Source organism: Rattus rattus, chromosome 7 (genome assembly GCF_011064425.1).
Source record: "Rattus rattus isolate New Zealand chromosome 7, Rrattus_CSIRO_v1, whole genome shotgun sequence".
NCBI classification, from domain to species: Eukaryota; Metazoa; Chordata; class Mammalia; order Rodentia; family Muridae; genus Rattus; species Rattus rattus.
This window is the reverse complement of record NC_046160.1, coordinates 113,640,054-113,653,718: the sequence shown is the minus strand read 5'-3', so window position 1 is coordinate 113,653,718 and position 13,665 is coordinate 113,640,054. Positions and strand designations below refer to the sequence as shown.

Sequence of the window (13,665 nt, the reverse complement as noted above, 5' to 3'; positions counted from 1 at the left end):
AGCTTGCCTTGGAGAATACCTGTGACAAAGAGCACAATGTCGGGGGTTCTGCAGCTATTCAGCTGGGAACCCGGGGAAGACTGTATCTTAGGTCTTGGTTTAGCTGTTTCCCCAGCGGGTGTCTCAACAGTAACATCACAGGCTGCTGGGAGGGAACCCTACAACAAAAGGGGAGGGACTAGAACTTAACCAGCCTTTGCAGCTGGCACACGCAGCAGAAGGGAAATAGAGCGTTCTGATTGGTAGAACTGGACCTGTATCTGCCCACACTGCAAGCTGCAAGCTGCTGTGACTCGGGAGGGTCTTGACACTGAGGAACTAGGCTAGTGGACAGGTGAGGACACAGCTCCTACCTTTGAGCAAGCCCAGCCCTGCTGGGATCCTATCAACCAGTCCTTATAGCCTATCTGTGATGGAAGCCATCAGGCAAGGTTTGACTTGAGGGAGACCTTGGCCTTTGGGTACTGTATCCCAGCAAACTTAGGTCTGATCATGGCCTCCTAAAAGATACAGGGCTATATGACTTCTGAAGAAAAGGCCACTCTGAGGTCATGAGGGTGGCTTCATATGGGAAGAAACATAGGACCCAGGTCCTGCTCAGTGTGACCTTTTAAGGGAAGGAAAGACATGAGTCAGGCTGGGGCAGATTCCTGGGAGAATGGTGGACTCTCTTTCTCCCATGGTTCCTCAGTAAGTCCCCTATGCAAAGGAGTGCCAACTGTGACACCGGGAATGGACCGTCAGGGTTTGTGCGGTAGACCAGTCAGTCATGGGCTGTAGTTATACTGGGACTGTCTTGATGACCTTTGGTTATAGGCCTTGTCCTCACTTTACAGATGAAAGCAAATGACTCAGGAAAAATGTATTCATCCGAGGTCACAGGGTGCTGAGGGTTGAACAGGTCAGAGTAGCCCCTCACTGCACCACAGGCTCTTTTGGAGGAACTTGCCCCACTTCCTGCTTCAATTGCTTGGCCTACCAGCATGTTGTGGCTATTACCCCATGTAGTAAGAACACAGCAAGCCCCTTTGTTTTTTCTTTGTGGTATTGGGGATTGAACCCAGGGCCTCCCGCATGCTAGGCAAATGCTCTACCATGGAGATGGCAGGGTCTCACTAAGTTGCCCAGGCTATCCTTGAACATTTCATCTTCCTGCCTCAGCTTCCAGAGCTGCTGGGGTTACAGACCTGTACCATCAGGCATGGCCACCACAGGCTCTTGATGGTGAACTGAAAGCTGTCATGGGATGGCAGGGATGTGCAGAGCCAAGTGTGAGACAGTTCTAATAATGGCGTGCTCAGTGACATGGGCCCTGGCCACTTTGGTGGCCTGAGGTTTCATGCCCATCAATGTGGGCAGGGTACAAACTCAGGCTAGAAAGCAAGCTGGCTGTATTCAATTGTGAGTGCCTCTTACGGCTGGGGGCGTGATACTCACCGCGGGGCGCTGTTCTAAACAGACTCTGCCACACTGGGCAGCCAGTCCGGGAGACCCAGCTGTCACCTTAATAACAAGATGGTGACCTTTCATGTGTCTTTTTTACAATATACAAACATCATAGCCACAGGGTAAGACCGATCAGCTTAAGTTTCCCCATGGCCTGAGGGCCACTCTTCATGAGGGCCAGGCTGTGGGTTTGCCCTCTAAGACAGCATCTGACCCCTTAGAGACCAACTCTTGGAGTTCAGACACACAGATGATCTCACTGTGTGGAATAAGCATCAGGAACCCTTGTCTATGCAAGCCCAGTACAGCGATCCAGTCCCCTTGGAGTCTTTCCAGCAAGGAGCATCAGGCAACTGGGATTACAGTCCCGATGGTGAACCCGTCAGTATTTCCAGTATGCTAAGCTCAGCTCTTTCTGTGCTCACGTCATGGTCCCTTAAGACATGTGGTTGATGGACAAAGCCACAGGGTAGCAGATGTCCAGAACTTCCCATCAATGCCTGAGCATGATCTCCCATCATTGATTGCCCAGATCACAAGGCCTATGAGATCTCCCCCACACCTTTTCTAGAATTATCTACTGAGCCTTCCCTCCATCTGCCATTCACTTCTTCCTGGGACATGACATGTGCTGCCCTATCCTTGGGTCTCGGCTGATGCTGTTCTTTCTGCTTAGAATTCTTTTCCTCCCCCACCTGCTAGTGTCTTACTAATTTTCAAAGACTAGAAGTCCATGTCTGGAGTAAATTTCCTGATGCGTGCAGGATGCCTGTGTTTCTTAATCTTACTGTGTATTCCGACTGCAGGGACCACCGTCAGGGGTTGCCATTCTACGCTTTGGTCTGAGTGCTCTACCACACTGTGGGCTTCAGAAGGCAGCAGTGATGGTTCTCCCATATGAGCATCTCAGGGATGATGCTTCAGTGAGCAGAGGGGCCAGGCATGAGCACCCAACACTAGTGAGTGAACCAGCTTAGGCAGAGTGGTCCACTCTAGGAGAGGAGGAAAGACTGACAGCCAGCTTATTATAGGTCTAGACCTGGTCCCTAGCAGGCACAGAGTAGAACACACCTTCACATTTTGATAGCATCTCATAAGTATAGAACAGGCAATGGGGCTCAGGGATCAGGTCTAAAGCTCGGGATATTGCTTGTCTGCCCCCGGGACAAGAACGGTGGGTTCTCAGGGCACAGGTTTCCACAGCAATGCTACTTCCAGGGGAAGGTGATGCTAGTTACTGGAGAGGCCATATCTCAGGGCCAGGGGGCCGTGTAAGGGAAGCGCTGAAGCAATTCAGAGCTTTATGCTCAAAACAAAACAAAAAATAAGGAAGTTGGAAAGTTTCTCTGCAGCTTGCAGAGAGCTAAGGTTGGAGAAGCAGAACACCGCGTCATGCAGTCCCAGCAGCTCGCAGAGCTGTGGGCACCACGGCCCGGTGGCACCCTGCCAAACCTCAGCTCGGCCACCCAAGTTCCAGTAAAGAAGTACCTGTCCCTATGACCAAGGGAGCTATTTTGCTGGTGCCAAGGCTTTCTGAGCCTGGACAGCGGGTACCTCCTGCCTGCTTCGATCTCTGCAGTGCTTGGAGAACTTGGAATGTGCCAGGCACTGGACTGTGGTGCCTGAGGGCAAAGTAAGGATCCATGAGCTGTGGAAATGGCTGGGAAACCCAGGGAACTCTAGGAATACAGAGTTTTGCCGTATTCAAAGGTGGGTTGTTGGACTTTCCAGTCAAAGTCAAGCGTTTTGTTTGGTGTGTATGTGGGCACACGCAGGTACATGTGTGTGCATGTGGATCTGGAGGACAACCTGATTGTCGTTTCCTGGGCACCATCCACCTTGCTTCTTGAGACTGTTTCCTCACTAGTCTGGAACCTACCTGTTTTTATCTCCTCAGTGGTGGGATTAAAAGCACAGGCCACCATGCCTGACTTTATTATTATTTTTTTTAAGATTTACTTATTATATAAGTACACTGTATCTGTCTTCAGACACACCAGAAGAGAGCATCAGATCTCACTTACAGATGATTGTGAGCCACCATGTGGTTGCTGGGATTTGAACTCAGGACCTCTGGAAGAGCAGTCAGTGGTCTTAACTACTGAGCCATCTCTCCAGCCCCATACCTGACTTTTTATTGTGGGTTTTAGGGCTCAAATCAGGTCCTCATGCTTGCTATCACCCCAGGCCCCCAATCTCAAGAAGCAATAAATCTCAAGAATTAACTAACTAGGAAATAATCTCGTTGTGTGTTATAAAGAAAAAAAAGGTACATGCAAACTTGGGAGGCTACACTGTGCATGGCTTCCTGGTCTTTAAAACACTACGTATCTATATGCCTTAGGCATGATTGAAAGGCACTACACAGAATGCTTCTTTGCACTTAGACTCAGTTGTACCCATCTGACTCTGAGTTAGTTTTGTGGACCCTGCTAGCCTAAGGCTCTTGCGCTCAGAATGACATCTTTTATACCCTGCACTGCTGAATGTTGGCATTTCTAAGTCTACGCTTGGCTATTTTTGTGTTGACTCATCAACAAACGCTCAAGAGCCATCCCACGGTGCTTAGCCTGCAAGAGAATAGCTTTGCTTGGATGACATCATCCCTGTCCAAACAGCAGGGCTTAGTCTACTCATTTAAGCCAAACCAAAACCAACTACAACAAAATACAATCATTGACACAGAAGGAGAAAATATGCCTCAAAAAAACAAAACAAAACAAAACAAAACAAAACAAAACAAAAAAACAAAAACAAAAACCCAAAAACCAAAAAACCAAAAACCAAAAAACAAACAAACAAAAAAACCAAAAAACCCTGAGAATAATTATTAGACTATTGGGCTCACGGAAAACCCAGTGAATCTACTATTGATTAGATGCTTCTTGACGCTGGGTATAAGAAAAACAACAGAAAGTCACACATAGGTTCACACAAAACAACAGCGAAAGGCAAAAGGCAGAAGTGTATTTTTGCAGCCGTGAAGGGATTATGCGTGATTTTCCAGCCTTGGCTTTTTCTGGTTTTGTCAGTTAAAAGAAACCCACAGCATGCTGGGATTTCATAAAAAGAGAAAGATGCTGTAAGAAGTGTTTGGAGGGCCTAATGCAGAGGGAGGGCTTGATGCTTTCCCTTCTCAACATCAAATCCAGCCCCCACTCCCTTGGTAATAGGGCACCATGTTATTTTCTACTGGGGCTGGAGCAAGGGGAGGAGGGAGCTGAAGAGCGGGGAGGCAGTGAACAAGACTGAAAGGACCAGACAGCAGTGGGTACCGACAGAGGGCGCAGAGGACCAAGTGTGAATCCAGCTCCGACCACACCCACTTATGGGACGCCATATAACATAGCCTACTTCCCCTCTACCATCTCAACTGGAACATCATTCACATAATTCACCCATTTAAAAAAAAATCCCCTGGTGGCTTTAATACATCCTTAGCTGCACAACTGTCGCTGTGATAGATTTTAGGGCATTTTATAGCCACCTCCCCACTCCCCACGGCAGTCCGTGCCCGTTATCAGTCAGTCCCTCCCCAGGGTTATGGTTTGAATGTGAAATATCCCTTACAGGCTCATGGGTTTGAACATTTGGTCCCTGCTGACGATCCTGGTCTGGCTGCTGGGGTGCTTTTAGAAACTGGAGCTTTGGTGGAGGAAGTAGGCCGTGGCAGGTGAGCCTAGAGTTTTATCGGTTGGTCCTGTTTCTGGCCCTCTCTTGCTTCCTGGTGGAGATGTATAAGCTGTCCTAGCTACCCGCTCCCATTTTCACAAATCTATCTCGCCATGATAGATTGTATCCCCTTAAACCGTGAGCTCAAACAGGCTTTTCCCTTAAGTTGCTTCTGTTTGGTATTTTATCACAGGCATAAGAAAAGTGATTGATGTACCTGTTGGTATTCTGTCTAAGCTCCACCCCCACAACTACCTGGCAACAGCCAGGTATGCTCCGCCCACAGTTGCCTGGCAACAGCCAGCTGCGCCTGACTATAAAAGGGGCAGCTTGCCCCCTCCTCATTCTCTTTGTTCTTTCTGTGTCTATAGATTTGTCTCCTCTGAGCGCATCTACAATGGAGTCTCACATCTGCTTTCGCGAGACTGGCTTTTTTCATGAAACATGTTTCCATCCGTGTGGTACCATGAGCCACTGCTTCATTTCCATTTATAGTTGAGACCGCTCTTTTGGTTCCTTGACACCTATAATTTTATTTATCAAATGGTTTTCTCCTCCTCTCCCTCCTCCTCCTCCTCTTGGTATTATAAGAATAGAATAATGAACTTGTGTCCTATCAGGCTCTTAGGTCTCCTGGAAACATTGACTGGACCAAGGGAACACTTGAAGTAGAAGATTCCTGTCCCCAACACATGATAGAGTCTCAGCAGCTATCAGCCTTGAGATCTGGCCTTCCCCAGAGCCAGCATTGTTGAGGGTCAGTCCTAAGTCAACATTGGCCAAGCCTATGCCTACAGAGACCTCAGTGTGGTTACACATCTAGGAAGAGCCCAGGAAATCTGAGTTTCTAATACAGTTATGCTAAACAATGAAAGTTGGGGACGCTCCCAACCTCGCATTAGAGTTGGTTGGTTGGGCAGGGTTAGCCGAGGAATGACGGCACACTCCAGTTTCCCATCATGTCTGTCCTAGATAGTTTTATGTCAAAATGAAACAACCAGAGTTATCAGAGAGGAGTGAGCCTCAATTGAGAAAAGGCCTCCATAAAATTGGGCTGTAGGCAAGCCTGTAGGGCATTTTCTTAATTAGTGATCCATGTGGGAGGGTCCATCCCATTGTAGGTGGAGCCCACCTAAAGGCTGACCACCTGGGTTCTATAAGAAAGCAGGCTGAGCAAGCCATGTGGAGCAAGCAATTAAGCAGCACTCCTCCATGGCCTCTGCAACAACACCTGTCTCCAGGTTCCTGTCCTGTTTGAGTTTCTGGCTTGACTTCCTTTGATATAGTGATGATGACGGGTAAGCTACATAAACCCTTTCCTCCCAAGTTGCTTTTGGTCGTGGTGTTTCATATAGTAACCCAGATTAAGACAGCATCCACGATGTTTTTCCTTTTGATGAGGGCTGTGACGGGGCCAGGGCTGGGACAAAAGAAGCAGGGACGACGTTGGCCAGCCCTCCGAACTGTCTTGGTGTTGGCGGTGTTTTTCCCAAGGTTGCCTCTAATGTGATCAGCCTGGTTATGGTCTCTGGGTACACATGGGCCCCTCTGTCTAGAACCCTGAGGATCCTCCTACTCAGTGGCTCAGCATGTCTGGGCTGGCGGGGGTGGTAGGCTCCCAAACTAAGGTTCAGGATCCAGCTTGGTGTCACCCAGAGGCAGCTCTGCAAAGACTATTGGTATGATCATTGGTTTTAATGTCAACATGCCACAAGTTAGAGTCACGTGAGTAGGGAGCCTCCCCTAAGGAATGCCCTGACTGTCTTAATTGGTGTGGAAAGATCCACCCCCAAATGTGGGTGGCGCCTTCTGCTAGCAGCCCAGATGAAACAGGGCATGGTGGGAGGAAGGTTACTCAGCTTCTGTTTGCCTGGCCTTCCCTTGGGCTCTGTTGTGGTTACAGATTCTTGTGCACCTATGATAACCAGGGTTTCCAGGATTCCATCGCTGAGAGAACCGGTGACTCTCTGCAGGACCCCTGGAGGTCTGCAGACTGGGATTGATGAAGCAGCCAGCCATGTAGGTTGAGCAACTATTAGGCTCTCGGCCTCTCCAGTGTGAGATGGCCACTGTAGGGCCACATAGACTGCAGAGGTACTGGGCCTCCAAAACCAAGGAACACTCAGGTCCTTAGCCTCTCATGTGCGAGACTGTTGTTACTATTTCAGTGTAAACGATGGGATATTCATTCTATTGGTTCCCGTAGTGGTTTGAAGAGGAATGGTCCCCATCTGCTCCTATATTTGATTGCTTGGTCATTAGGGAGTGGCACTACTTGACAAGGATTAGGAGGCGTGGCTTTGTTGGAGGAGAATTGTGTCACTGGGGTGGGCTTTGAGGTTTCAGAAGCTCAAGCCAGGCCCAGTGTCTCTCTCTCTTCCTGCTGCCTGTAGATCTGGATGTAGAACTCTCAGCTCCGCTCCAGCACCATGGCTTGCCTGCATGATGCCATGCTTCCCTCCATGAGGATAATAGACTAAAAACCCCTGAAACTATAAGCTAGGCCCAATTAAATATTACATGCTCTTCTTTATAAGAGTTGCCATTGTCATGATGCCTCCTCACAGCAATAGGACACTAAGATGGTTCTATTCTTCTAGAGATGCCCACCTCCTCTCTGGTTCTACAGGGAGGACTTACCCAGGCCCAGGTTGGAGATGGTCTCAAGTTCAAGGAAGCTGCTAGCTTCGAGGATGGCTTGGGGCAGCCGCAGAGTGAAGGGCAGTAAGTCTCTGTGAAGACAGGAAGGTCAGAGGTCAGGTACTAGAGGGGCCTGAGTCTCCCTTCCCAAGCCTGTCCAGATGTCCAGGCCTGTTCCTCACATCCTGTGACTGCTAGGGTTTCCATGTAACCTGGACATTTCCCTGAGGCCAAGGGATAGGGTTGCAGTTGAGGGAGCAGCCAGTTCCAGATCTCATATCAGCTTCAGGGACATGGGAAGAGCCCTGGGCCCAGAGAAGGCCCCCTTGCTTCTCCTCCCTTCCCAGGTCCATACTTTCTATAAGCATATTTAGTGACCTCTGACCCTTGTCCTCTACATGGAGGTAGGCAGCAAGCATGGAGGGTACCCTAGTGAGCATTTAGCTGGCTATCACCATCTGCTAGCTGCAGGGTAACAGTTGAGGGCACTTTCTAGAGGTCTCCAGCAACCATTCAGTCAGAGGGAAACAGACCAACAGTTTTTCTCAGGCACTGTGGTGGGCTATGGGTGGTCCCCCAGACTCCGGCCTAAGGGCCGCCTCTCTAGTCAAGAGAGTTGGTCTTGATTTTATGTTTTATCCTGGCATTCGGGGCCTAGCTACCGTCTTCCAGCCATTCCTCTCTCCTCTTTCCTTGTCTCTCTCCCCTCCATAAAGGCAGAGATTGACCAGAGGACCAAGAGGGCACAGAACAGAGCCTAAGAATAGGTGGTCACCAAGATTAACACCCTGCTCCACTACTGGCCCCCCAAATGCCCTGCCCACTTCCCTCCTAAGCCAATCATGAGCAAAGACATCTCATCCACCCACCTGTTATCCACTAAGAGCCTCCTCTGTTGGCCTGGAGAGCTATTTCCCTGTCTATCTCTCTTTTCCCTGTAACTCTAAGTTAAGAGTGGCCAGATCCCAGGAGGAGTAATGTCTCAAGTCTTGGAAACCCTGTGGTGTGCCATAACTACCCATGGTGACCTGTTAATGCTACCGCCCACTTCAGGGAATATCGTTCATGGGGGAAGAAAGCACTATTGAGGGTTATCTGTGTTACACTAGGGGTCTTTTGTAAGGTCCTGGGGGTGGCCTTTGGCTTTCTCTCTTAGGCTGGGTGGCACTGCATCATCGTCAGTCATTATCATGTGACCCTCCTCTGAACCCAGAGCCTTCTGATGTCATCTGCCCATCCCTCTACACAAGTCTGGCTCTGTCCCATTCAGGATAGCCCCTAGGGGTCATTCTCCTATCTTGGGATCTCCTCACTACCTTTACTCAAATCTCCAGTTTCAAAGGTTGGCAACATTCCTCTCCCATTACCTCAGTTTACCTGGATGACTCTAGTTTGTTGGCGTGGCTTGGGATGGCTCCTGTTCCCAGAAAAACGCCCATCACAGTGGCCAGCCGGGGCCGCTCAGCTCTCACCCTGCCACTAATCTAATGATGCCACTTCATTGACTCCCAAACCCAGACACACAGGATGTAGCCTGGGCCCTGCTCCACCTCTCTAGCAAGCATTTCAAAGCCTTTCACCACTTGCCCCCTTTCACCCTGCCTCAATACACTCACTGGTCCCATACGGAATGCTCCCTGGCTCTGGATACCTGTCCCCTCTGCTTAGATTACACATTCCCTTCAAAGCCACACCATTGGCCTCCCTTCCCTTCCAGACCTACTTGTCATTTGTTTCATCACCCAGTTCCCCGCCCCCTCCCTCCCCAGGGGAAGGGGTGGTCACTCTTCCCATCCAGGACTGGGCTGAGGCAATGTCATATAACATTGTTATAACCCAGGGACCTCAGAGGTGGGCAAGCATTCCAGCTCTGCAGCCAGTAGCAGTGGGGGGGATCAGAGAGATAGGGAGAACAACCTGCAACCACTCAGCTAAGAAATTAACCTTTATCCGGGGTCACACATCACTTGCTATTTAATTTGCCTCTGGTTTCCTACCCGGTCCTCATAACTGGACACAGCTGTTGTCTTTACCTTTTAAAAAATGTCAGACTTTGGCTGGCTGGCAAGACAGCTCAGCAGACTAAGGTGCTTGCAGCCCAGGATGACGGATTAGATCCCTGGGACCCACAGGGTGGAAGGAGAGAGTTGAATCCCACAACTGTCCTCTGACCTTCATAGCTGCACCATGGTGTGTGTACCCAGATAAACAGACAGACAAATAAATGCAATAAAGATGTTAGACTTTGAGGTGAGGGGCGGAGACTGAGGTAAGGGTAGGAATGAACCATGTGGTAGTCACATGTTCTACCACTGAGCTACATTTCAGCCCTAGATTCTGTTGTTGTTTTAATGCAAGAGATTTATGGAGTAGGGCGGTGGCAAAAGGCGCCTCGGAGCGAGGACGAGAGAGAGAGCTAGAGAGGACCCGTGATGGTGGGAACCTTTAAGGGGTATGTGTGTCATATTTGGCAGTTGGCGATGACACACTGCCAGTTCTGAGTGGATGAGGGTGAGCTGGGAGGCGGGCACTTGGTTCCTAACATTCCTCCCATTGTTTTGGGGGAGACGGCTGGCATAGGGATGTAAAGTGAATAAATGAGTTAATTAGTGGAAAAAAGAAACAACAACATATTTGCTGCGACAGAGTTAAACATTGCCCAAGTGGTTAAAATAAAATGTGCCCGTCCTTCCCCTGCAGGGACAATGACTTCTTCCTCTTTCTGTGCCTCCAAGAACTGGATGGAAAGACTCCTGTGTTCCCGCCTTTGGATGGACATCTACCCTGCTTGCTTCTTCCTTCATTCCTGCTTGCTTCTTTCCTTCATTCTAGCACATAGCGTATGCTTCCCTGAGTTCTGGCTTAGCCCCTTCCACAGGCTCTCCCTCGAATGCTCTCAAGGAAGTAGGTGCTTTCCTTAGACCCATTTCAGAGATAAGCAACCTGAGGCTCAGATGCCAACTTGTAGATGCCAGTGTATAAACCTAAATGCCACCCGGGCCTAAGGTCAGATTCTTTTAGCAAAAACTGTCTGCATACTGCTACTGGCTCCCACAACACTGTAGAGTCTTTTAACTTTTAGTTCCTGGTGCGTCTTCCCTTGGCTAGTTTTTTTTTTTGGTGGTGGTGGTGGTGGTGGTGGGGTAGATTCCTAGTGAGCATGCCAGGCCACAGGATTGAACACTTCAATATATGACTGTGTTTGCTATATTGTCCCCTCACCCCAAGCTTACTTATACCCACACCAACATAAATAAATGGGCCCCAGCTTACGGCACCTTTTGTTCATCCAATCTTAGTTCAACAGCTGAACAGCCCACTCTAGCAAACTTAGTGGTGGCCTCTGTCAGTGACAATGACATGCAAATTGTCCAGTCTGTGGTTTGGTAACTTAAGAAGTCTTAGCACACTGTGAAGGTGGGGAAGGCAGGCAGTCAAAAGCAGGCTTAGTCACAGCCGAGTGTGAAGACCCTAGGCCTAGGGGTAACACTGGGAAAGCCCTCAGATGGGGTGCCAGGGCAGTGGGCGTCTGTCTGTGCACCTCCAACAACCAGAACCCAAAGGGGCACTGGACACTTTTGAGGGACTCTACCATGTTTTCAGTGTCTGTCTGCACTCTGGACTTCCTTGATGAGAACTTCTGGGAAGAGGCTAAAAAGGCAGGACCCAAGCCCAAGGGTTAACAGCATTGGGCCTAGGAGAACCCATATTAGTGTGTGCCTGTGTGCATGTTTGCGTGTGCGTGCGTGTGTGCGTGTGTGTGTGTGTGTGTGTGTGTGTGTGTTGTGTAAGGAATTGACTCATGGCCTTAAGGTATTAAGCAAGGGCCTTACTAATGAACCACACCCTCTGTAGCTATAGAATATGCATTTTAAACAGCCCTCAAGTAGATCTTAATGAACACAGGCTTGGGTGGGCATCATGTGGATGGGATTTATAGCTCCCCCTAAAAAAACAAAGGCTATCTGTGAATTAATTAAACCTACAGATTCTCTCACTATATATATGCACATAACTATTCCCTTATGAACTGTAAATCCCAGATGGAGGTTTTGAAGGTGGGATCTTCAGAGGGGCCAGCCTTATATACCTCTGGGCACCTATACAGCTCTCTGGAGGCCCCTGTTCTAGTTAAAGCTTTTTACTTTTGTCCAGAGAAAACACAAAGCAAAACACACACACACACACACACACACACACACACACACACACACACACACACACACTCAGCAACAGAAGACTTACTCCACCTGCATAGTACACATTCTGGGAGAATCTGGCACAGCTTACTTTCTTACATGCAAAGTCACTAATTGATTTTCTATTCCCCTAGGAGGGGTTTTCTAATGCCACCATCTGGTTCTCTAATTCTCTGGACATCAAGCATTTAATCGTTTGGTTTAGTCGCAATGCTAGTTACCTGGAACTGAAGTCAGACTCTGTAGACTTCGGGGCTCAGTGACTCCCATGGGATCCCCTACTTCCAATGCCAGTCACAAGAGCTGGGCCAGCAGCACTTGGAGCCACTGGTGTAGAACAGCTTCACAAGCACTGTGGTGATAACTATCTTCAGAGGTGGGAGTGACCAGCGAGCCACTCCCTGAGGAGAGGGGGCAGCTTAGCCACTGTGTGGGGGCATATCTGAGGGAGGACAGGCCCACAGAGCTCCTTCCTTCCTCATTCGGGTAACAGCATTCACTTGAGGTCACTGACTCCATACCAGGGTTGGGCTGAGGATCAGACCCCACGATGCTGGTAGGGGCCCTAGGGGAGCCTGGCATCATGGATATGTTGAAGAAGCAATGGCACTGAGTATCCTTCCACCCAGGGGGACAGCCCCAGTGTCTCCCATCTCTGCAGCCTCACCTCCTTCCTTCAGTGGCTGCCTTTCCCTTTTGGGTGACATCTCTTCACGACTTTGAATAATGTCAGCAGCCTTTGGTTGTTCTTTTTTCTCTTCCTTCAAGCCCACTTCCTGCTGCTGCCATATTACTCTGTCTGGGGCCGTCTAACCATGGGCGACAGCATGAGTCACAGCAGCTATGAAAGGAAGTCCCTGTATCCCAGGCATAGCTTTGCCTTGTCCTCTTCACAGAGCCAGCCACTCCTGAAGCTACCTATGACTTTCTTTTTTTTTTTTTTTTCTTTTTTTTTGGAGCTGGGGACCGAACCCAGGGCCTTTGCGCTTGCTAGGCAAGCGCTCTACCACTGAGCTAAATCCCCCAACCCCTACCTATGGCTTTCTAATGGCTGGGCCTTTGCCTACCCTGCTTCCTCTGCCTAGAACTTTCTCCCTACCCTCCTTGACAAGTCTCCCATATCATAAGGAGGGCCTCCAGGCTCCATATACAGAGGGGCCAGACCCAAGGGAAGCAAAAGATGGGTCATTTCCACCACAGGCCTGATGCAATGCCAGCGTTCAAATGGCTTCAGAACTCGGCTATGCCAGTTGAGGTCAGTCACACCCCGGCCTCAGTTTTCTCACTGCTACCATCACTCAGAACACATACAATGGTTTCATGAGTACTACTCCGTACTGGTTCCTCTAAGAACCAATCAGAAATCTTCAGGACAGCCTCGGGTACAGGAACTACTAGCTTTGTGATGTGTGGCCATGATAGGGGTTAGGAAGAAGCGAGGAGGCAGCACTGAGCATACAGATACCCAGGCGGCAGCCACTGTCCCAGCTCCGCACAGTCGTGACTGGGCCTCTGGGCACTGCCAAAACTGGAAAGCTTTTACGAGAACTGGGGCCTCCAAGGAGGCGGTTGTTTCTGAAGGCTGGCACCTGTGATCTAGGCATACTGGACCCTCACAAATGTCTGAGAGGGACCTCCTGATTTATCAGGCATTAGTGGTGAGAAGGCTGATCCTGCTCTGGTGAGGTCTCAATCCTGAGAATGTCTC

The 13,665-nt window shown here is 49.4% G+C and overlaps 1 protein-coding gene across 1 annotated transcript in view; it reads right to left on the bottom strand.

Annotated features, from left to right (window-relative positions):
• The window catches only part of Rin3 (Ras and Rab interactor 3), a 73,279-nt gene that overhangs the window by 22,858 nt on the left and 36,756 nt on the right, over window positions 1-13,665 (bottom strand). The window contains exon 4 of the mRNA XM_032908270.1: window positions 7,759-7,850. Coding sequence (XP_032764161.1) covers window positions 7,759-7,850 — 92 coding nt within the window. The remainder of the gene's footprint in view (window positions 1-7,758; window positions 7,851-13,665) is intronic.